Source organism: Pinus tabuliformis, chromosome 1_2, assembly GCF_031772625.1.
Source record: "Pinus tabuliformis cultivar Carrire ecotype Pingquan chromosome 1_2, CPIR1, whole genome shotgun sequence".
Taxonomy (NCBI): Eukaryota; Viridiplantae; Streptophyta; class Pinopsida; order Pinales; family Pinaceae; genus Pinus; species Pinus tabuliformis.
Window position 1 is genome coordinate 1309821389 of NC_142298.1, and position 25458 is coordinate 1309846846.

A 25458-nucleotide genomic window follows, 5' to 3' on the forward strand; every position below is an offset into this window, starting at 1 on the left:
TCCTTAAATCTCTATGCCAATATTTGATCTGCAGCTATGTATTGTTCATTTATTAATTCTTTTGAAACATCAGGTTGAGAGACAAACATTTCCACCAAATCTTCATTATTGCCTTCCCTGAAATCATAAATTTGATTGATGCTTAAAACATATTCTATTTCTTCCCTATCATTGTATTTATCATCAAGCCATAGGTTATGTGTTACTGCTAGAGCTTGGGCTAATGGGTATAAGGTAAGTTTTTTTCTCTCTGTTCCTATGGAAATGATCATATTACCCAATCTACACCTAATAAATGCATCAGCAGTTGCCAACCATGGTCTTCCAAGTATGAGAGGGTGTCGTCCTAAATTGACTTTGGTTGGGGAACTAGGAAATCAACTGGATACTCCCAAGAGTCCAGTGAAACAGCTATATCTTCCAATATCCCTTCAGGAATGACTTTAGAGCGATCTGCTAATTCCAAAACAATTGGTGTTGACTGTAAATTTGTCAGTTGTAAGGTTTTCATTGTGTCCAATGTCATGACATTTATTGCAGCTCCCAAATCAATGAGAGTATTTGGAATGGAGATTTTGTTGATGATTGTTGTAACTCTAGGTATACCAAGGTCAACATATTTCTCCATAGAAATGACATTTGACACAAGGCTAGCTAAATTGCCAATAACGTGAATGATCTGTGGATTAAATCTTTTCTTTGCAGGCTTTTTAAGGCAGAGTTCTTTGATGGTTTTGGTATAGATTGGAATATCCTTAATTTCCTGTAGCAATGGCATTTTTACATACACATTTCTCAGCTCATCTAGAACATCGAATTGTGGCAGAGGTGTGGTTAATTTTGGTTGAAGTAACCACTCAGGATAAGGAGGTGACTGCACTGTCCTAATTTGTTTACCTTGTTCTAAATCATCTTGTTTACTGTGTATTGGCAATTCGTGTTCATCAGTTTTATTTGAACTCTCTTTCATTGAAACAGGTGGAGGTGAAGGTTCTGTGTGAAGAGTTCGACCGAATCTAAGTTCTATGTTTTGCAGAGGTGGAATTGGGTACAATGGTCCCTCATCCACACTGTACGCTAGTCTATCCAGTCGATTATTTGGATTAGCTATTGGTTGAGCAGGTAGCTACGTAGGTTTAGGAGGTTGATTAGATGGTAATTGTAGCTGTGGTTGATTCATTGGTGGAGGAGCAGGTAAGGTTTGTTGAGGATTTTGTTGTTGATAAGCAATTGGTTGCTGAGGGTATTGATGTGTGTACTGTGGTGGATATGGCTAAGAGTATTGTTGCTGATATTGTTGAGGATATGGGTTTGGAAATCACTGTTGATATTGTTGAGGTGGTTGTTGAGGAAATTGTTGAGGATATGAATATCCTCTCCATCCCTGTTGTGGATAATATTGTTGCTACTGATTAAACCAATTTTTCCATGGCATAGGTACATTCCAAGAATTCTGAATAGACATTTGATAATTTGCTGGATTTGGATTTTGAAACATACCTTGAGGTCTTGGCCGCCATGGTTTCCAAGCTCCCACAAAATATAAGTTATCCATCTCTGCATTAGCTTCCAAATTATAACTCTGCAAAACTTTCATCTTAGAGTAGTCATTAGTGTCATGATTTTCTATACAAAACCCACAGATCTGAACATTATCTAATGGACATTCTTTCAAAGCATGGTTTTTTTCAGCATTTAGGACAAAATATAGACAACACTTGTTCTTGTCCATCTTGTCTTTTCTTTGCTTTCAGAGTATCTATTTGATTTCCCAAAGTGCTTAAGAGGTCTGTTTTAAAATCTTTAAATAGATTTCCTACTTCAGCTCTAGTAATATTTCATGTGGCAGATTTAGTGATTCTAGATGTCGTAGTTCTTCTTCCATTTCTTGCTCTACTTCTGGAGTACTTCTGACACAAGTCAGCAATCTCATCAAAAGGTAAATTAGAAATGTCCCCTTTACCCATGAGATTGAGGTCATCTAGATATTCGTCCCAGATGCCCTTAAGAAATATTGTTCAAATAAGATCAGCAGACATGGCTCTATGTTTTGATTTTTGCAAATTGTATGAAAATATTTCCAAGTATTTTTCTAAGGTCTCATCTTCTTGTTGATTCATTCTAAAGATGTCATATTTAAAGTCTTTTGATCGACAGTAAGGTTGATACTTTTTCAAAAATATTTTTCTCATGTTATCCCAATCAGTGACTGTGTGTTCACCTAATCCCATGAACCACCTAAGTGTTGTTGCTTTTAATGTGGCAGGAAAATGTCAAATTCTGTGTGCATCATCGATATATCCATAGGTTCGGCATACTATATCAAATTCAAACAAAAATGAATCAAGTCTTCAAATGCCATAACATAAAAATTTTGGTAATACAAAAGGTGGGATATTTTTCATTTTAATTTCCTCATCCATGTATTCTCCTCTATCTTGAATTGGAACTTTAAATGTTGATTCCTCTTCTTCTGGTGGATTTTGATTCCCTCCAAATAGAGTATCATTTCCTTGTTTTTCTTCAAGCTCTCTTTATCTTCTCCTTTCTTCCACTTGTCTCTCATACTCTCTGAGTTTTTCTACAATAGGTCCTCTGGATCCTTCATCTTCAGCCATTGTGATATGTGACTTGTCTAAGGTTTCTATCTCTTCTTCCTGTTTTGATTCTTAAGGAATAATCTGTTCAAGGATAGGTTGTTGGATTCTTGTACTACTCTCTTTTAGTTTCCCTGTTGTAGAAGGCTCAAGTATATGTCTTTTCTTTGCATCATAAGCTAGTAGGATTTGTCTTTCAATGAGAGTAAGTCTCTGGCCTGATCTTTTTTTTCCTCAAGTTCTCCCACGGTAACTTTTCCAGTTGGTGTTGTGTACTCAATCCTCTCTAAAGTTTCTTCTCCGAATGGAGGGTTAGTTGTTAGGTGGGGGGGGTTTGTGAATCTTCCTTTTTCATCCCTAGGTGTATACATAAAGAATCATGGCTTAAAGAATTAAAACTAAATCTGTGTTTTTGTTGTTTTGTTTATTTAAGATTTTTTTTATTTTTTTTAAATCTTCCTAGTTGCACCTCCCCGGCAACGATGCCAAAATGTTAGGCCTTACTTACTGATGTAAATCAGGCTTCAATTTCTCTGTCAACCCAAGTAGGTACACTTAGAGGCACTATCTAATATATATAGATCTAGAAGGATTTAGTTTCTAAATTATAGCTTAATGTGGAAAAATCAATAATGCTCTTTTACAAGAGGTTTTCTCTTTGTCTTTTTAACACTTAAGCATTTACTTAAATGAAACAAATCTAATTGTCTATATGGAAAACAGAGTCCTAAATACTTATCACACAAAACAGTGAATGAAATATGTAGCTTTTGAGATCAACAATAGTGGAACCTCTTACAAGGTCCAGTCAACAAACTACCAATTGAGCTCTGCAACTACAAATCATAACCAATGAACAACAAACTATAGATCAAGCTATGAGATAAAAACCATGAAATAGAAAGCACAACTGTCAATTTGAGATGAATATCAATTGAGGTTTTCTTACAAAACTCTTTCACAACAGATGTGGATCTTTTCAATTAACAATTTCCAATTTTATAAACTTGCAGCATATAAATTGAATGGAAATTCTAAGTATCAAATCTATCTATGTAATTGTAAAAGAGAATTCAAGGAAAAGTATACCAGCTCTATAGTGGGGGCCCTCCACACTTTGCAAGAACACCTTAAACTAATTCAAATGAAGACAAATACTGGATCTAAAACATAAATATGGACTCCAACACTGTATCTCTGTATTCAAGTCTGGAAATCAAAAATACATAAACTGTGTTCCCAAGTTTTTCATGTATCAACAACTACTAAACTACATAATTCTCCTTTTGCATTATTTATCATAAATCTTCACAACAAGAGGAAGCTATTTGTACTCCTCATAATCCTAACGAAATCCTAACAATTACGTCAAAGGAGGTCGAATTAGTTCAGATCCTCAATTTGAGCAAAATCCCAAAAATAGCAAAATTTGTTCACAAAATCTGGAATTTATGCTAAAATGGCTGGGTTTGACCAGCGTTGATTGACCACCTTGTTATCAGGAAAACTAGTGTCCATTCAGAGTTTCTAGTCCCACTAAGATGGGTATCTATCTTAGAAACAAACAAACGAAAGTTGCTTTCATTTTCCTTTATGAGAGATAGATGAGAAAGAAGCAGAGAGTACCAACCTCAGTCTTTCGCTTGGCTCCTTGCTAGTTTCCTTTCCCCTTTGACAGAACTTTGCCATTGCTTCCTCACTTGTCCTGGTTCAAAGAACACTTGTAGAGTCAAAGTAGCATGATACCATCAAAGCATAGAGATCTATAACCATAAACAATATAGGATCAGATGTATATTAACCATACAAATGCATATATCAATACAAGATTCAGAAATACACAAGAATATGGAAGAAAACTCAAATAGCTTTATTGATAGAAGTAGTAGAAGAGAGGATTACAACCCATTGGTCTGACCCAGAGCCATCCTCCCATCATGAAAGCCCTCTTCACCTCATGAAAATCTTAGATCACCCAACAATATAATGTTGCACAAAGAAACCAACAGCACTTCCTTACAAAATACAAAATTCCAGCCCCTGGATCTCTAGGATGAGGGATCCATATATAGATGTTTGCAGGTGGGTGAGTCAACTTCTGGGATTTTGATTAGTGTCAATTCTCTGATAGTTCTTGGTTCCACTTGGATATTTCATGATCTCTTACTCATCCCTAGGCGAATTCATAGAGGCAAGTGTCAAACGAGTAGCTTCTAGAAGATTCTCTGAGTTTCCACCTAGACAGCTGCCTCTGCCATTTGTCTGCTCTTTCTCATTGCACCCTACAGAAGGGCTTTCCAGTATGCATCACACTTTTTTCATGTGGCAGGTGAGATGCATCGCACCCTTAACACTGAGCAGTCTGTATGGTCCAGTTTTGACCAGTTCTGAGTAGTTTTTCATGGAGAACTTCTGGGAGATGATGTAATCGGCTGACCTTGCTCCTTTAGGGTATGAAACAACACTTTTAGGGACTTAGAAGCCCTTGGTTTTATGGACATATGTGATTGGGGTTGCAGTGCCTAAATATGTCTATAACAGTTGCCCCCTAAAGCATGAGGTCGTAAATCTTTTTGATGTCGAGTGAAATGCTTTATCATGAGGATCCGAGGTTTTTCGAACTGCAAGGTGACCTGTAATAAGATACAATACAATACATTATCTTCATAATATTTTCATGATCTAGCTGAGGCGGGCATTCCCATGCTCAGCTTTATAAATTCATTTTCATGTACATAGGACAGAAAACCATCCGTGTGGCAGAGTGATGATTCTGGTAGAGCCATCATCCTTTGGCTTGGATGATTATTTGTGCAGCAATGATATACATTTGATGTCTTTATTTTTCCTAATATATCGCAACCCGGATGGATGAAAATAGATCCGGGGTCTTCAAGACTCGTTCAATTTTCGCCCGAAGTACAAGTCAGTCCATGTGAAAAGATGTTCTTTGTCGAACATAAAAAGACATCGTCTAATTACCAGCCAATGATGTAAGCTATTAACAGGCGCGAGAGGAATCACCAATAATGATAATGACCCTCAAGGTACTGTAGTACAATTCACATGGTGTGAATACATGAGTCGATGTCGAACACCACGCAAAATATTTCAGTCGAAGGCCATTAATGTAAACCTGTTACCAAAAGTGAGAAACTTGCCATTGAGGCATGCAAACTTCAAAGTACTGAAAAGGTTGTTCCTAGGTCGACTTCTTGGATGATGAGCTGATGTCGACAAGAAGTGACCCGTCGTAGGAGGGCCTTAATGAATCCCACATCTACGACACGAAATGGAGCAAATGAATTTGTGGAGGTGAAAATGATCTGATGATACAAGGTTCAGGGTGGCGATCATGAAAGAATGAAGTGTGAAGGTATTGCAGCAGATGAGACACAAGCTAGGTTGGTGAATTCTCTGAGCGACTTCTCTTGAACATATCGGTGACACTGAAATGGATTGGTAGCATTAACCCCAAAAATGGATTGTACGATGCACCAATGGCGATATGACCGGTGAACGGAATAACCCAACCCAACTCAATCATGGTGACGGAGTGAAAGTGTCATGTTCAAGAGCGACCTGCTACCAATAAAGTTTCTTTAAGTTTTCTTCCCAATTTTTCCCCAGTCATTGCTGACCAGTACCTCTTTATTTTTTGTCAAGCTTGAGGAGGATAACATATGCTTGTTCTATAATTTTCCCTTCGAGCAAACCCGTCGCTATGTTTTAACGAGCCTAGTGACAGTGAAACTCGCTCTTGTCTGCATGGACAAGTTTGTCGCTATTATTTTAACGAGTTTAATGACAAAGATAACTCGGTTCTTTTAATTTTAGAGAGTCTGAAAAGAGATAGAAAGGAAACTCCACTGTTCCTTTTTTGTAATATAATCCCTTAAGTCCGAAAAAGTGTAAAATAATACAAAAGGGATGAATTTTTTATAGTTTTAACAAGCCGAACAAGACAAGCACTCAATATTTTTGTGTAATGATCCCTCAGGTTCAAAAAGATTAAAATCTGGAGGAGAGATAGCACTTTCGATTGCTTTAACGAGCTAGAGAGGCCAATTTCTCAGCAATCTTTTCATATTTTACGAGTCAGATGAAAAGAGCTTAAGGGAGACTCGTCTTTGAGGAACGAGTGATATTTTCAGGTAGCAGCTAGTTCCAAGTTAGGCTTGGAACTTTTCAATCATGAAAGTGTAAAGAGGATGGCTAACAAAATCACTCATCGCAGTTGTTCCTCAAAAGGGGTAAACAATCAAATGGAGGCATATGATCGGCTAAAAAAGAGTGGAGGTGATGGTAAGAACACGACCAAGGCTCAAAAGCTGATAATTATGCGAGCGCAATGGTTATTTACCGAAGGTGGGTTCATTTTTTAATGAGCTTAAACTCTGGTGGAACATATGCTCATTGCTAGGTTTATTTTTTAACAAGCTTGAACTTCACGTAAAACTGCTCGTGCCAGTCATATAATAAGGATGTCTCATCGATAGGTTCATTTTTTAGGGAGCTTGCCCCATTCGAAACTTTGCTCCGGAGCCTTTTGTTATGCAAGCTAGGAATGACCAACCTATGAGTTTAAAGGGTTAAGAGCCTACAAACTAAGAAAATAAATGGTCTCTCTTCACTTGCATGCAAAAAGGTTTGCATGCCCCCAGGTATAGAGAAGTAGAGTTTCCAGGTTACCATACAAAAGTTCTTGCATCCACAAGATGGTTCCATCTGCGGAGTAGACGGAAACACTTCTTGGGCTTTTTCCATCGAAATGGACGAAGGTGATTCAAGTTCCAATCACCTAACCTTGAAGAGGGAATCTTATTCCAGTCTAATCCCATTTTCCTAAACAGATGGGTGTGTCAGACTAGTCATATATCCTCCGTGGAAACCTACCCTATACCTAAAGTTTTCCTGCCGAAGCAGACCGGGGCGCATGCCCCCTGGGTTTCAGTCACAATCACCGAATCACTCGCGCTCATCAGGTGGAGGGACTTGAGATTGATGAGACATTCCTTGCGTAAAAAGACCAGTTAGGGATGGCGTTTGACTAGTAGCTATGTGTGAACCGAGGAATGAAAGTTGGTCTACAAGCTGGACCACTCTGCCTTCATGCGGAAAACACATCACTCGAAAGAGTGAGGAAACAATAGCTCCCATGTTATAAATGTAGTCATGCCCAAGGAGTAGATTGTAATCTAAAGGTCCTTGGACTACCATCACGTTTAGATGAATGGTTTTCCTTCTCAAAGTTATAGGCAAATTTGGAAGGATCCCTAACGGTCGACTGGTTCCTTTGTTAAAGCTTGTCAGATTTCGAATTCAGGCAGAAGCGATGGCGAACCAAGCGCTTTCAAAGTAGTTGAGGAAAGGATACTCATAGAAGCCCCTTCATCTATGATAGTACCAACCATGATCATTCTGTAATCTTGTACTATGATTCGGAATGGTACATTAGATGGTAAGCGGGGTCTACCTAGTAGATTCCAGTCGAAGGAAATGACTAGGTTGCTTGGAGGTGGGACCGAATAAACGGCTGGATGAATCTCTGATGAAATTCCTTCCTGTGGTAAAGGAATGGGTAGATTTCCCCCATGTTCATCGAATTCTGTGTTAATGAAGAGAATTTGAACGGTGTCATCCTCATCCTCTTTGGTGACAGTATCAACTGAAGGTGGACCTTCTGAAGACAAGATCGGGTCGACTGCCATCTCAACCTATTGACTTTGGTTTGGGGTGGACTCAGAGGTTTTATCTTCAATGATAGGTGCTTCGACCAACAACAAAGGTGTGTCAGTCAAATTTTCAACTAGTGATGGACACGGCAAGAGTTTCTTGTATCCAGGGGGAAGTCGCTGCAGTGAAGCAGGACGGTTGTCCAAGACTCTTTTAGCTTCATCCAGGAAGGGACAACAGTGGAGGGCATGATCACCTTCGTACAGTCTACAAGGAAATTTAGATCTTCCTTTCTATCCATTGACTTCGTTTTCACTAGTTGACAGTGTACTCTCAACATGATCGTCAGAGGTTGACGACACCAGATTGTGCAAGCGGGGAGACCAGTCCCTTAAGATCCATGGGATGCAAGGACAATCTCGATGATAGTGGTCCCCTTTGCAAATGACACATGGAGATTTAGGTTTGGACGGTGCAGTGTGTGGATTTTCGCTAGACGATGCTTGGTTGCCCCCTTTTGTCGTTGGCTTCTTCTTCTTCTTCTCCTTCCCTTTCTTCTTCTTCTCAATTACTTGGTTTTTAGTTTTACTAGCTTCACCAAGCAAAGAGGAAGAAGGGGAGGGAGAAACAAATGAAGTATAAGGTTGGGGGGTAACTCTAGAATCATCTGGCTGCTGATTCGATTGCTCAGGAAACACGGTGTTTTGAATGACAGAGGTCGAGAAGAGCCATACTGACAAGCCAATTGTCAATCCTGGAAGGGACAATGCGGCGATATGAGGTGCACCAACATCTCCCCAAGAGGAGAAAGGACTAGGATTTCGCCCAAGGGGAAATCCTTGATTGGTGGACTCCATCTTCTCAACCTAAGACCAACGAGGGAACAGTGGCGTTATTCCAATTAAAATAAATTTTATGACGCTTTGACACAACTTGATTTTTCAATTTTGAGTCGAGAAAAAGCTAAAGATGACTCTAGTTGCCTTCGATTTTTAATGAGCTTGAAGTGACAAGTGCTCAAATGGACCTTTTCTTTTAAGGAGTCTGAAAAGGAACGAAAGTGACTACTCTGGAAATCTAGACAGAGGAATTACCAAACCAATCGCAAAAATGCAGAATACTTTTTACGGTACGGCAGTCAATCTTCTCGAATGTTGTGTTCAGTGCATTGCGATCGATAGGGCGGTAGACATGGCTTCCTAAGGATAAAGGATATAGCCTATTGTGGTCTCCCAATATATACTCGACGGTACGTGGCAGCACAAGTCCGTACTGGCACTTGTTGTCTCAAAGAGGAGGAATCACCCAACCTACGATGAAAGTGACAGTTACCAGGCTTTATGACGCCAGAATACGTCTCTAGCCTAGACTTCTAAATGTTGTGCGTTAGGTTCCAAAGCGTTTTTATGTTCATTGAATTTATTTTACAGTTGATCTTTCTTAAGAAGTTTGCCTTTAAGGTTCACCACGTGATGTAGATATACAAATCCTAAATATGCAATCTAAGATGATAAATAGTTGTTTACTTTCTTTTTGCAATGAAAATCCTAGCTACTAAGGAAAGAGAAGCGAAATTCTTTCAACATAGAGCACAGAGCACACACTAAGATGCATTGTCCTAAATCAATCTCCAAAGCAGTCTAAATGCAAATGCACATGCATGTATTTGCTTTTCCACTTTCTTAATGTGTGATTGACAAAAATAATGCTAAGTACAGATCTGAACTATTTTTCTTTCAAAGCAACAGTACTAACAATTTTCTTTTCAAAAATGAAAGGAAGACGAATATGACACTTTGCGATTCTAAATCCAAAAAATGAAAGGAAGACTAAGACGACACTTTGCGATTTCGAATTCAAAAAAAAAAGGAAGACTACTTTGCGATTTCAAATTCAAAAAACAAAAGGAAGGCTAAGATGACACTTTGCAATTTCGAACTTGAAAAAAGAAAGGGAGACTAAGAGCTACACTTTCAATTTCAATTTGAAAACTGCTTTCAACACTTCAAAAAAATGATGATTCAAACCAAAAATAATGGCAAAAGTGTAATCAACTATCAGAAAGAGGAAGACTCTTTTCTTTGACTGAAAACAATACTTGCGACACTTTCAAATCAAAAGACGACAGTTCGATTAAGCTATTGTTTGCAAAAGAGAACTGTAAATGGCGAAAAATACATAAAAACATTCACAATTCTTTGTACAATGGAGGCTGAATAATGCAAAGGAAGGGGGTTTCAACAGTGGTATACTGATCACAGACAGCAAAACTCCTTAATAAAGCTGAAGACAATGAAGAAAAAACCAAAATCTGGAGGTAGAAACAGCCTTATCTGATCATTGCACCTGTAACACAGGGAAACAGGGATGCATCCCACCTATTGCACACGGGAGGTGCGATGCATCTAGACTATCAAAAGGAGACAGTGCGATGGTCCAGGGACGAGACTTTAACTTGGTCTTTGGTCACATTTTGCAACTTAGTTCAGGGATTTAGGCTGAGCTAATGATAGTCAGTAAATAAAAAGTACAGGGGCTGATCTAATGAGGTTACTTGAGCTACCACCAGGGCACTTAGGATGTTTGCAAGTCAACTATTATGTTTATAAACAAAACCCGGAGATAAACTGAAGCAGCGTTGATCTACTTTGCACTTGCATAGCAAATGCAGTTCGAAGGCTAGCTGGCTTAACTTCAGGCTCCGTCTGTAGTTTATAAAGCAAACAAACATAAACAAGAAAACAAGCTATTCGCTCCACAGCGAAGTCGCCATTTTGTTATCGAGAAAACTAGTGTCCATTCAGAGCTGCTAGTCCCACTAAGACGGGTAGCTATCTTAGAAACAAACTAACTAAAGTTACTTGTGTTTTCCTTTATGAGAGATAGATGAGAAAGAAGCAGAGAGTACCAACCTCAGTCTTTTGCTTGGATCCTTGCTTGTTTCCTTTCCCCTTTGACAGAACTTTGCCACTGCTTCCTCACTTGTCCTGCTTCAAAGAACACCTGTAGAGTCAAAGCAGCATGATACCATCAAAGGATAGAGATCTATAACCATAAACAATATAGCATCATATGTATATTAACCATAAAAATTCATATATCAATACAAGATTCATAAATACATAAGAATATGGAAGAAAACTCAAATAGCTTTATTGATAGAAGTAGTAGAAGAGAGGATTACAACCCATTGATCTGACCCAGTGCCATCCTCCCACATGAAAGCCCTCTTCACCTCATGAAAAGCTTAGATCACCCAACAATACAATGTTGCATAGAGAAACCAACAACACTTCCTTACAAAATACAAAATTCCATCCCCTAGATCTCTAGGATGAGGGAGCCATATATAGATGTTTGTAGGTGGGTGAGTCGACTTCTGGGATTTTGATTAGTGTCATTTCTCTGATAGTTCTTGGTTCCACTTGGATATTTCATGATCTCTTACTCATCCCTAGGCAAATTCAGAGAGGCAAGTGTCAAACGAGTAGCTTCTAGAAGATTCTATGGGTTTCCACCTAGCCAACTGCCTCTGCCATTTGTCTACTCTCGCTCATCACACCGTACAAAAGGGCTTTCCAGTATGCATCACACTTTTTGCATGTGGCAAGTGAGATGCATCGCACCCTTAGCACTGAGCAGTCTATATGGTCCAGTTTTGAGTAGTTTTTCATGGAGAACTTCTGGGAGATGATGTAATCAGCTGACCTTGCTCCATTAGGGTATGAAACAACACTTTTAGGGACTTAAAAGCCCTTGTTTTTATGGATATATGTGATTGGGGTTGCAGTGCCCAAATATGTCTATAACACACCTATAATCTTGAAATTCGAGAGTGGATAGGTATTCCACCATCCTTGTACATTTAGGATCAAACCCCCGGTCTTTGAATTTGCCAACCTATCCTGCAACATGTCAAACCATGGAGCCATTACAGGAAGTTACAACAACTTGTAATTTTCTGGAAATTTTCAATTTTAACACAGAAATTCCTAAGATTAATTCCAAGATAAAAATAATGGAAATAACATTATATCAATCAGTTTCTAAGGAATATGGAGGAAATTTAAAGGTTAAATAATGGAAAATGATGAATAAAAGAGGATTTTTACATAAAATAATCAATCATAAATTGGTACCAACAAGTGTCATAAACACATTTATGATTGGAATAGTGAACCAATGCTTGTAGTGGTCTTCCATTGACTCTACAAAGTCCTTCAATTCTAGATCCCAAGGTGAAATCATATCTCATACAAGATTCCATCGGTTAGGTGAGGACCTTTCCTTTTATGAAGGCAAATCTCATCCCTTTGTTTTCCAAGGTAGATATAGATACCAAGTTCTTCTTTAATCTTGGAACATACATTACTTCATGAAGAAGAACAAATTCACTAGAGTCCAAATGAAATTTAGTAGAATCAAAGCCCTTCACAGGATATGTAGAGTTGTCCCCAAGGACGATCTTTAGTTTTGTCTCCCTCTCAACTAGATTTGAGAGGACTTCGTGATACCCAGATAAATGTCTAGAAGCCCCACTATCTACCAACTATTTATTGTAATAATTTGGAGGAGAGGAACTAGAAAGAGCATAAATAAGAGTATATTTAGGTTGTGAAGCAATAATATTTTTTTCATACCTAGAGTTCCTTTACCTCTTTTGAGGATGATGGCATTCTTCATAATTTTTAGGAGCATCTCTTCTTCTTCTACCATCTCTTCTTCTTCATTCATCTCCTCTTATTTTAACATTGAACCTATTGTTGTTGGAGCCATGATTGTTGTTGTAATTGGACCTTGGAGCATCTTTTTTCTTCAGGCAGCCTTGGGGCATAGTGACCATACTTGTGGCAATTGAAGCTTTCAATATTCCTTAACCTTCTATTTCAGTCCTTTGATTCATGGTTTGGATTTCTTGAACCAGATGGTCTCCCTCTTCCTTTTCTCTTATTGTCTTGGATAGCAAATACAAATGGTTCTCCTTCTTCATGTTTTTGAATACTCCCTTTACATATCATCTTGGTTTCTTCTTGAGTACACTTGCCAAAAATCTCATCAAATGTTGGGAACTTGTCATTATTGCTAATAGTAGTAATGAAGGTTTCCCAAATAGGAGGGAGACCTTGAAGAGTGACCAACACTAACTCTCAATCAGATATAGGCTCACCAACAAATTTCACTTGATCCCTTTATTGGGATACTCTCATGACATAGGATTGCACAGATTCTCCCTTGTTCATCTTCAATTCCTTGAGTTTATCTTTCAAGGAGAGGATATGATTCAAGTTGTTGACCTCATACATCCCAAACAACTTGTAACGCCCTCCTCCACATTTACCCAAGTTAACCAGTCCATTGGGGTAAACATGTGATGAGAGGCTACTACAATCTAATTTGACTCCCCATGTAAAGTTAAGGAAGTTGAACCAAAACAACATAGACAATCTAACATTTTGCACATGTCACAGAACCTACAGGAGCCAACCAACCCTTCCCGGTGATCAACCCCTAAGATAACTTAACACTGCATTGCCCTGTAGCCTCAGTTGCTCCCATGACATGGGCATGAATGTGACTGGGACCCTCCAGTTTCTCTCACAGCATTGGCATGCAAGCAACTGGGGTCCTTTTCAAATAGTTCTAAGTCTACAACCCTAGATTTTGTGCCACCTTTTCAGGGCCAGGACTCAGATCACAGCCCAGAACTCCATGAAACCTTCAAGAATGCAAAATAACATTGAGACATTGATAAAAATTCAAATATTTGAATAAAGACTTGACTAGACCCCTACTAGACATGATAGGCATTTTGTTAAACATGTCACGAATATGTAATCTACATGTCATAACAACATATCTAAGCATAGGGGTCTCATACTTATCTAAGAATCTCTTAGAAGCATCGATGCCTTATCACATTAGTTGCATTATCATATATTATGTAATATAGTCATTGTTCATTAATTTACAAATCAAAACATGATGAGAGCCATACCTCATCATTGTCATAAAAATACTCATAACCAACATATAAAAAAAAAAGTAATAAAGACACATCAGCCATAAATGCCACATATGAATCAATACATTTGCTCATAAAATACCAAGGAAATGAACTCTTATTAATGAATGCAAAAGTCAACCATGTATGGGACTTCCATGAACCACCTGACCGTAAATTGGCTAAACCAAATCTTTCTTTTAGCCAATCACCCCCGTGCCATATTCCAAGCATGAATGTGGGACTCATAACCAAAACTGTAGCTAGGCTTCCTGAGGCTACATCACCTCACCCTCATCAATAGAATAAACTTTCCCGCAATCCTCATCGGATCATTAGGCCAAAACAATAAAAATACAATGTCGATATTTACCGTAATCCCCACCAGATCACTAGGCCATAAACAAGTATGGATGCCATCGGATTTCTACACCTACACCGTGAGGAATTTTCCTATCTCCTAGTCTCTAGGATTTACCATAATCCGCAGTCTAGTTCAGGGATCTCTAGGCCATAACCGAGACATCAATCTTTGGGAATTACTGCAATCCACATCAGATCACTAGGCCCTAACCGAGACTCCACTCTACAAGCTTTACCGTATATCCCATCCCGAGATTCCTAGGCTTGATGGAGAGCACCTACCTCTAGGATTTACCGTATTTCCCGAAATTCATCGGTAGAGGATTCCTAGGCCCACCGAGACAACACAAAATCCAAATTTATCGCAACGCACCATCCGGTTTAGGGGTTACTAGGCCATGTGTTCTTTCTCACATAGTTCCACCTCACTCAATTTCGAATCCATCCAGAAACCCAACTCAACCAAAACATGAGAACCCATCACACCATAGTTATCTGGAAATGGCAAGGGAAGGATGAAGAACATTGTCACGCCTGGAAGAATCCATGCCCATGGCAACAAGAGAACCAAGAACACACATGCATAACCAAGCATTCAAAAACTAACAAGGAAATCACACATGCAAATCGATACTTGAAAGTAATATCGATGTAATTGATTGATCCTACTCTTCCTTGCTTGATCCTTTCCTTCCTTTGCCTACTTTTCTTTTTATTAATATGATGTTGAAGTGATCCAAGAAAACTCTAAGTGTCCAAGAGTGTGAGAGAGAGAATAGAGATAGAGATCCAAAACTAAACCTACAAAAGGTACCACCGGATTTCTCCACCTACACCGTGAGGAATTTTCCTATCTCCTAGTCTCTAGGCTTTACCATAACCCGTAGTCTGGTTTAGGGATCTATAGGCCATAACTGAGACACCAGTCTTTGAGCTTTATCACATTCCACATCGGATCACTATGCCCTAAACGAGACTCCACTCTACAAGCTTTACCGTATATCCCATCTCGAGATTCCTAGGCTTGATGGAAAGCACCTACCTCTAGGATTTACCTTATTTCCATAAAATCATTGGTAGAGGATTCCTAGGCCCACCGAGACAACAAAAAATCTAGCTTTACCGCAACCCACTGTCCGGTTTAGGGATTACTGGACCATGTGTTCTTTCTTTCATAGATCCACCTCACTCAATTTCAAATCCATCTGGAAATCCAACTCAACCAAAACATGAGAACCCATCACACCATAGTTATCCGGAAATGGAAAGGCAAGGTTGAAGAACATTGTCACACCTGGAAAAACCCAAACCCATGAGAACAAAAGAACCAAGAACACACATGCATAATCACACATGCCAAAAATAACAACGAATCACACATGCAAATCGATACTTGAAAATAATCTCGATGTAATTGATTGATCCTACTCTTCCATGCTTGATCCTTTCTTTCCTTTGCCTACTTTAATTTTTATCAATCCAATTCTGAAGTGATCCAAGAAAACTCTATGTGTCCAAGAGTGAGAGAGAGGAAGAATAGAGAAAGCTCCAAAACTAAACCAACAAAAGGTACCAATTGATCCCCACCATATCACTTGGCCATAAACAAGTATAGATGCCACTGGATTTCTCCACCTACACCGTGATGAATTTTCCTATCTCCTAGTCTCTAGGCTTTACCGTAATCCATAGTCTGGTTCAAGGATCTCTAGGCCATAACCAAGACACCAGTCTTTAGGCTTTACCACAATCCACACCAGATCACTAGGCCCTAACTGAGACTCCACTCTACAAGCTTTACTGTATATCCCATCCCGAGATTCCTAGGCTTGATGGAGAGCACCTACCTCTAGGATTTACCGTATTTCCTTAAATTCATCAGCAGAGGATTCCTAGGCCCACCGAGACAACAGAAAATCCATCTTTACTGCAAATCACGTCTGTTTAGGGGTTACTGGGCCATGTGTTCTTTCTTTCATAGATCCACCTCACGCAATTTCAAATCCATTCGGAAATCCAACACAACCAAAAAATGAGAACCCATCACACCATAGTTATCCAAAAATGGAAAGGCAAAGCTGAAGAACATTGTCACACCTAGGAAAACCCATGCCCATAACAATAAGAGAACCAAGAACACACATGCATAACCATGCATGCCAAAACTAACAAGGAAATCACACATGCAAATCGATACCTAAAAATAATCTCGATGTAACTCATTGATCCTAATCTTCCATGCTTGATCCTTTCTTTCCTTTGCCTACTTTTCTTTTGATTAATCCAATGCTGAAGTGATCCGAGAAAACTCTAAGTGTCCAAGAGTGTGAAAGAGAAAGAATAGAAAGAGAACTCCAAAACTAAACCGACAAAAGGTACCAACTAATCCTCGAAAACATTTTCATTAACAAGGCCTCTATTTTCTTCAAATTTCCATTATTTTCCTTCATTTTCCTCCTCACGTGCAACCTGTGACCTTTCACCTTCCCTTTCTCCTAATTTCCATTATTTTCATAAATAATTGCCAAAAATGTCATTTGGCTTTCCAAAGCCTTTGACATTGCCTTTGTCAATTTCCTAAGCCATAATAAACCAAATAAACACCCACACTAGGATGTTTTTCCCAACGTTCAACTTGGAATTAGTGTCTTATAACCATAATTATTATTTTTCCTTTATTAACTTTATTTACATGGAATTTTCATGAGGGCTATTACAGAACCCTCCCCCTTGGGGGAACACCATCCTCAATGTTCAATGACACCTACAACCAGAAAAATGGATGTAAGCAAAACATACACTCATGGATCTTTATAACTTAGCTCGATGCAATATTTACATATTTCAACCTGTTGAAAAGCAAACCAAAATGACAACATAATAACATGAAAACCATAATGACATGACACCCATACTACTTATTGGAGCTTTATAACACAACTCATGGTGGTATTTACATCCATATACATATATAGATAAACCAAAACATATATCAAAAGATCTACTCAACCAGTGAATAAGGAAGGATACATAACCCGCATTTGATCTCCCATCTCCCATGTAGCTTCATCGGGCCCAAAGTGCTTCCATTGCACTTTAACCTGCTCGATTGCTCGGTTCCGAAGCATGAGCATTTTTCTCTGCAATATACACTGAGGTTTCGTCTTGAATTCTCCATTTGGCTCCAATTGCAATACACACCAATCAATCACATGATCAACATCTTTAACATATTTCTTAAGCAATGACACATGGAAAACATCATGGAATTTCACTATTGGAGGCAGTCCAAGTCGATAGGCTACTGGCCCAATCCTTTCAAGAATATTGGAAGGTCCACAAAACCAAGGTTCCAGCTTGGAACATGATCCAATCCACAAGGAGCTCTTCTTGTGCTTGATATGCAAGTACACCTATTCCCCAACTTGAAATTCCTTAAAAAACCTATTCTGATTTACATAAATTTTATGTCTACCCTGTGTTGTCTTCACACTCTTCTTTATTATGTGCATTTCCTATTCTATTTTCGCCAAAATGTTTGGTCCAATAAACATGTTGGTAACTGGATCAGTCCAATTGATGGGAGTATTACAACTCCACCCATACAATGCCTCAAACAGACTCATCCTCAGAGACTCCTGATACTTGTTGTTGTAAGCGAACTGAACCAGTGGAAGATACTCTTCCCACTTGTGCTATTGATGCATCACATACATCCTCAACAAATCTTCCAATATCCTATTGACCCTCTCTGTATGTCCATTTGTTTGTGGATGATAAGCTATATTGGATGCAAACTTTGTCCCCATACATGCAAATAAATCTTTCCAGAATCTAGAAGTAAACTTAGCATCCCTATCTGACATAATATTCTTCACAACACCATGTAGTCTCACTACATCTCTGATGAAAACATGTGCTACATCACTAGTTGAATAAGTAGACTTCACTACAATGAAGTGTGTTACCTTTGTCAACTTGTCCACCATAACCATGATGGAATCATGTTGTCTAGATGTCCTCAAAAAACCTGTGATGAAATCCATGGAAATGGCCTCGCATTTCCACTCTACAATCGCAATCGAATGTAGTAGTAACCTAGATGCTTACATTTGGCCTTCACCTGCTGAAAGTCCAAGCATATAGTCACAAACTCAACCACATCCTTCTTCAAATTTGGTCAATAATAAAACTTCTTCACCGTTGTCAATCCATTTTGATATCTCGGTGACCTAAATATGGCTTAGCATGAAATTCCCTCAAGTTGAGCTTCTCACCTAGTTGCATAACTTCTCAGCAGTCAGAGTGAACCCAGGATTAGTACAGAAATTAAAAGGATTCTGCATCTCAGTGATCAAGTTAGAACAGGATACTGGTATCTTTACCAAAAATACACAGAGATTAGAGTATATGGTTGCGAATTAGCTCCATATAAGTTGCCCAAATATGTTCTAATGATAATTTCCTCTCTGGAATATATTAGGCAAATGGTGAATACAGATGAGCTTCATTTTATTTCAAGGAAGAGGAGATCACAGTTCAAGATAAAGGCACAGGTAGGATCATTCATTTGTAATACTATATGGGCAGTTTTAGAATCAGATGCCATACTAAAACAGATGGGTTTTCAACCAAGCTTCACCTGGTCTTATGACCCATTCAATATTATCTTAGACTTAAGGGTGGGACTCAAAATCACACCTTACAATCATACACCAAGACTAGAGATTGAGAAGTTCATAAATAAACAACAGTGGGAGGAGAATACTCTTCAAGAAGCAGAAGAACAGGTTTTACCTCCTTCTACTCTTCAGAATCCTACTTCTCAAACCAAGCATGACAAGAGGCCTAGAGAAGGATCTTCATCATCAACAGTTGGAGAAAAGGAATTCATTCATTATCACAAGAAATCGAGGAATGACCCCAAAGGCACTATTACTACTCAAGGTCAGAAGGAGCCTATCATCATCAATTTGGATGATTCACGGGTTTCCATAGACACAGAAGAATCTGTAATCACTACTCCATGTTCTTCTTCTGCTTCACATATTTTTTTAGAGATCACTCAATATACAGGAGCAAGTGAAACAAAGGAGTCAAATGTCTTCATTAATTTCCTTGAAATCAAGCAGAAGAATGAAGATTTAAAGGCAAATGTTTATGCACAATTTTGGAAGCAGACTTCTATTTCACATCACAGGTTGTTGAAAACTTTCAACAGTGAAAGGGGAAGAATGCAAATGGATTTTATGCAGGCTCAAGTGCCTCTTCCCAAGGCTTCTTTTGATTACAAGAAGATTGTACTTCCTTTTGATGCTAATCAGATACACCCAATTGATCAAATGGACACGCATAGGCAATCTAGTGAGATGATTTTCTCAACCATGACCAATACTGCTATGGTAGTGTCAAAACACAAAACTGCTCTGTCAAATGTGCAGTCACATTTGAAGATTGAGAAAATATCATCTTTAGCAAAGGATAACAGGGTCAAGTCATTAGAAGACTTAGTGATGAAAATTGGATATGACCCTACTAACGTTAAAGCTGCTGAAGATATTATCAAAAAGAAAAGCACAGATATTGCAGCATTGAGGAAGCAACTTAAATTTCCTTTACAGAGGACCCTCAGACCAAGGAGATAGAAAAAAGTGAACAACACAAGGAAGAAATTCTCAAGCTGATCATTGAGCATAATGTACAGATAAAGACCATGGAGGAGAAAATTGAGAATTTTCTTAAGGAAAAAGATAAATTTACTCAGTTACCCATAGCTCCCTTCACAGTTATTCCTATTACAATGTCCATAACAACTGGGGAATCTATATTAGCCACAACATAATCTACATTGACAGCAGGGTATTTAAACAAACTCTTACAGGATCTAACTCACCATAAACAAGAAAATGAAAGGCGTCATAAGAAATTTAAGAATCTGGAAGCTCAGAAGATAAAAGAGAAGAATAAAAGAGTTTCACAGTGAGTCATTAATGGCTCAAGCCTTGGCCCAAGCCAAGGAAATCATTCGGGTAGATATTAGTCAGGCCATAACTAAAGTATGGCCCTCCATTTAGATCATTTTTTAGCAAGAGGAACTTATAAACAAAAGTTAGGTATCCATTGATGAAGTGAAGCAACTTCTTAAAGACAAACCAAGTGAGGCTACTAACATGATTAGAGTTCTTAATTCAAAAACCAAGCCCAAATTGGAGCAGATTGAGATTCTAGACAGAACATAAACCATTTTGGAGATCAATAAGGTTTTGTAGAAAAATAACCTTATGATTCAATTAGAAACTAAGTGCCAAACCTTGAAGATTCATGTCCAAAGGTTTCATTTTAAGCTTAATTTACTTAATCAGATAGGACTACCAAGATTAGTGGCCCCAAGTGATAGGTTAATCAGTTTGGAGGATTATTTTCAAAAGCTTTATAAAATAGCAACAGATCAAGCAATTTTTGCAGGCATAAAGGGTCGTATTACAGGGAAACAAATGTTAGAAGCTCTAGATTTTGACTTGAATCTTAAGCATGAGATTAAACATCTTTTTGTAAATAATCCCACTTTTGAGAAGTACGCCAAGGCTGATGAAGTTTATAGGAAATTGGTAAATCTTTCTATACCAAGTGAAGACCGATGGGATCACTTGTGTGAAGTTACTGAGTAACTTTCATCAACAACTGACAAACAGCTAGGCAACACTTTTTGGGGACCACATCATCAACAAATTCCTAAAGAATAGTGCCAACACTTAGCAATTTTGAAATTCCTATAGTTTTGTACTATTTTTGTATTTTTTTTTTGAAAATATCTAGAAGATTTTGTATAAATAACTCCTCCTTCGAGTTACTAAGGGTTGAACCTTTGGATGAGATTTGAGAACAGAAATGTAACCAAGCTGGAGATTTGCCAAGTTAATGAAAGGATTCGGAATTTGCCTTCTATAGTTTTGTCTCCTAGTAAGTTTTTCATATGTACTTATTTCATTATGTCTTTCTTCATATATTTAAGTCATTATGCATAGATCTGGGTAAGATGATATTGAGTATCAGTCAGTCTTAAATCCCCTGTGAAGTTATCAACAATAACTAGGGACTAGCTTATAAGACTATATGTTATTATAAACTCCTCTATACTAATTAATTTTCACACAAATCAACATTCGTTTAAATATATTTTGTTCTACATGAAACGTTGTTTTCCTGTATTCTTTGCTTATAATCAATCAAATATTCTGTCTAAATATTTAGCAAGTTACATTTCATCAATATTCTACTATTCACACATTTTAAATCAATTAACTATATCTAGACAAATAACAACCCTTTCATCTAATTTAATAATTGTTAAGGCTTAAGCACCTATTTTCAATAATTCATATCATTGGTCATCCAAAAACCTTAAAAACAAACAAAACATGTTAGATGCTCTGGAATGACTAACTGACTTAGAGTCATCTCAAGGGACAACAAAATCTTTGTTTTAAGATTGTACAAGATGATTATGTTTTGTAGGCAAAGCCAATTACGTCATTGAATTTTTGCAGAAGTGTACTTTTGTGTACAATCTTAGTTTGAGGATGGTAAAACAAGTTTATTTTGCTTCTGATTTCCAAGATGGCGTCAAGTTTGTCTTCAACAATTGAACTTCAAGATGAAGTTGTTTTGAACCATGAAAAGATGAGATTAAAGAGAATGTTCATATTCAACTCATCATTGTTTTGTTCCTGCATTAGCGATAAGAATTTTTGGCTCAATTCTTAATAGGGCAACAGTTCTTCGCGAAGAAGATAGGTGAAGTGCCTTGATTGGGGCTTGAAGGGAACTGATTGAAAAGTAAGTATTTTGGATTGAGTTTTTGGGTGATTTTGAGTTTCAATCTCATTTTATTTAATAGGAGAAGTAAACTTTTGGAGTCCAAAAGTTCCAAGTGGGGAGCTGTGATCAGGTGATCAAATTTTAGCTCAAAAACGAAAGTGCCTAGAAAGTATTGAAATCAGTGTCAAGTCAAAGTGCTCATCGTTCTGAATCAAAAGATGTTCGTTTCACCTTAATTCAACATCATATGATCAAGTTATCGCATTATGATCATTTGACCCAACAACTAAAAAATGAGCTGGTTGTTGATGGGGCAACTAACTGGGCTTTCGTACCACTAACATCAGCTAGGGTGACTGTGTAGGTACAGACCAATTGGGTGTTGACAAGTGTTAGTTTTTGATTCGTCAATTTTGGTCAATTTTGATTGGTTTTGTGTGGACCAATAGGATGGTGCCACATGGCAACCCCAAGGTGCAATAAAATTTGGTATGGTTAGCCAGAGGCTCAAGATGATTCGAACCCTTGACCTCCTAGTTAACAATGCAACGAATTACCACTAGGCCTCACGGTGGTTCTTATATTACTATGGACAAAACCTAAATTTAAGTTTTATTTGACGCAAGTTTGGGGGAAAGGAGATGGGCTACCAGCCCCAGGCCCTGGTCGTATCCGACATCATATGACCACAACACGAAGGGATGGGGCCCGAGGACCAGGCCTATCCCATGGTCATAACCACCCACAATACAACAAGCGTTAACGTGGAAAGCACCAACGAAGAGGGTCTTAACCCCATCCCTAGCCCTGGCCATATGAATGTTCACATGACCATGGTGAAAGCGCTTGACGAAGGGCACTTGTAAGGGGGCTATCCCTAGGCTATATGGCCTTACACAGGACCATGACAGACCGTGATGGGAGCTCTGGTAGAAAGGACAGCCCGTTGGTCTGACCCTTGGACCTATGGGCACTACATGACCACAACCCCGAAAGTTAAGGTTCTAAGTGGCGGGTGCGAGCGTTAAGGCCCATCTCGTAGCCACATGGCCTGAATTTCTGTGCATAGAGGTTATTGGAAAATTTAATTGTCCAACAAATTGCACCGTCAAAGGGCGAAATTTTTCGCCTCCGTAGCAGAAAATAGGGCGGATTTGTAGGACAATTAGTCTATTAGTCCGATTTGTAGGAGAAATAACAACAAAACTACATGGAGAGCTGGTAGAGTTATATCTTTGGGAGTTTTTTCCCAATTTGAGCTCAAGAAGAGTTTAGATAGGGGTTTTTGGACATTTTGGATCTAATGGTGACCTCTATTTACTGATTTGAGCATATATAAAGAGACTTTTAACAGGTTCAAGTGCAATGGTGTATGGATCAATAAGTGTTTTGGAGTAGTTCTTGAAGGTGTTTGAGCATGGAGGCGCCAAATCTGGCAAAGAGAAGATGCTCTGGGCTTGATTTAAAGAAATACTATGAAGCCTATTTGAAGGGATGTCCACTGAGACTTTTTTGGAAGTTGAATGGATGAAGGAAAAAGCACTGTGAGAAGGCAAATGGAGTTGAAAGAAATGATGAAGATTTCAAGAAGAGGGAGACACACTGATAAAATGACTCAAAGGAATGGAGACACATGGGAGAATGCTATGTCGATTCAAGGGAGAGATAAACCGGGAGTTATTGGGAGTGGTATGCTTGTTGGAGGAAATGAGAATGCTCTTGTTGTTACAGTGTTTGGAGATGGCTGAGAGAACAACGAAGAGCTCGCAGAGGGACGACGGGTGACCCAAATATATGAAAATGCCTGACTGAGATATTGCTTTACTGATGGCTTGACATAGAAAACTGAAAACAAATAACTGAGAACTTTTGTTATTCACTGAAGAGTTACAGAAGCTTGCATTGAGTTTACTGAGCTTGTTAATGAACGCAAGGATACATGTCCTATTGTAGTGTTTGAATATGGTCATTCAATTGCAATTTATGAACACATTTGTTTCTTGAAACTTGACAATGATATGACAAATATCAGCTCGATTCAGGCAGAGAATATTTATGTCTTCCTTGGCCTGCGGGCTTTGGATAGCGTTAGATTTTATTTAGATTTGTTGATTATACTCCTGTAGGTACCAATTGAGTGCCTCTGTTAACAAATCTACCTTTTGATCTTCTGGTGTACTCTCACTGATGTTTTGAATTTCCTCATGATTTTTTCCATTTTTTTGCTCTTTCATCATTAGGGATGTCGTAAACTATGCGATGGAAATGCAATAAATTTCTTTGTTTTCCTCGATGCTTCCTGCTTCTCTTTCTATATACTTATTGGCGAGGTTATCAGCCTCTTTAATACGTTCTCTCAGGACATGTTTGAAGCTGACCCTTCCTAATCCTTTTAGATTCAGTCTTATCCTCTTATATATTTTGTTCATTGCCGAATTATTGGGGTTTTTACTATTGATCATTGCTTCAATAACAATTGCAGAGTCTCTTATTATCATAGGATCTCGAATTGCTTTTTTAGTATCCTTGAGCCTAATAAAAGACTATAGACTTCTGCTTTGTTATTTATGGTTTCTCCTAGGCCCCATTCGTAGGTGACAATCTCTTTCCCATCTAGATCACTTATCACTCTTCCTGCTCCTGCTTTCCCTGGATTGTTTTTCGATGCCCCATCGAAAAAAAGACTGAATCTATTTTGTTTTTTCTCCACTCTTCAAGTTATTTTTCACTTATCCTTAGTTTCGAATTTCTTGTTATAGGAGCTTTCTTTGGTCCTACTTTCCCTGTGTTTTCCAATATAGCTTTTCTAGTCCAATCTCTCTCCTCTTGCTGAAGATTGTTGTGATCCACTAATGACATCCCTTTAGTGTTTAAAATTTCTGAGACTAAACCCCATGTATTTTATAAGATTTTACTTGTTCTTGGATTTTGATCTTTGAAGATACTTTTATTTCTAGTTAGCCAAATCTGCCAACACAGTATTGCTAGAAGGCATTTCTAGAG

At 38.3% G+C, this 25458-nt stretch overlaps 1 protein-coding gene across 1 annotated transcript; it reads right to left on the reverse strand.

Annotated features, from left to right (window-relative positions):
• Positions 1-346: 346 nt before the first annotated feature.
• LOC149211026 (uncharacterized) lies at positions 347-970 on the reverse strand. Its single transcript, XM_089399169.1, has one exon. It carries the CDS (start codon positions 968-970, stop codon positions 347-349), a length of 624 nt encoding a protein of 207 aa, XP_089255295.1.
• Positions 971-25458: the final 24488 nt, after the last annotated feature.

Excerpts from the sequence above, each read along its gene's own strand:
- LOC149211026 (XM_089399169.1), bottom strand. The coding sequence starts at position 970 with ATGAAAGAGAGTTCAAATAAAACTGATGAACACGAATTGCCAATACAC.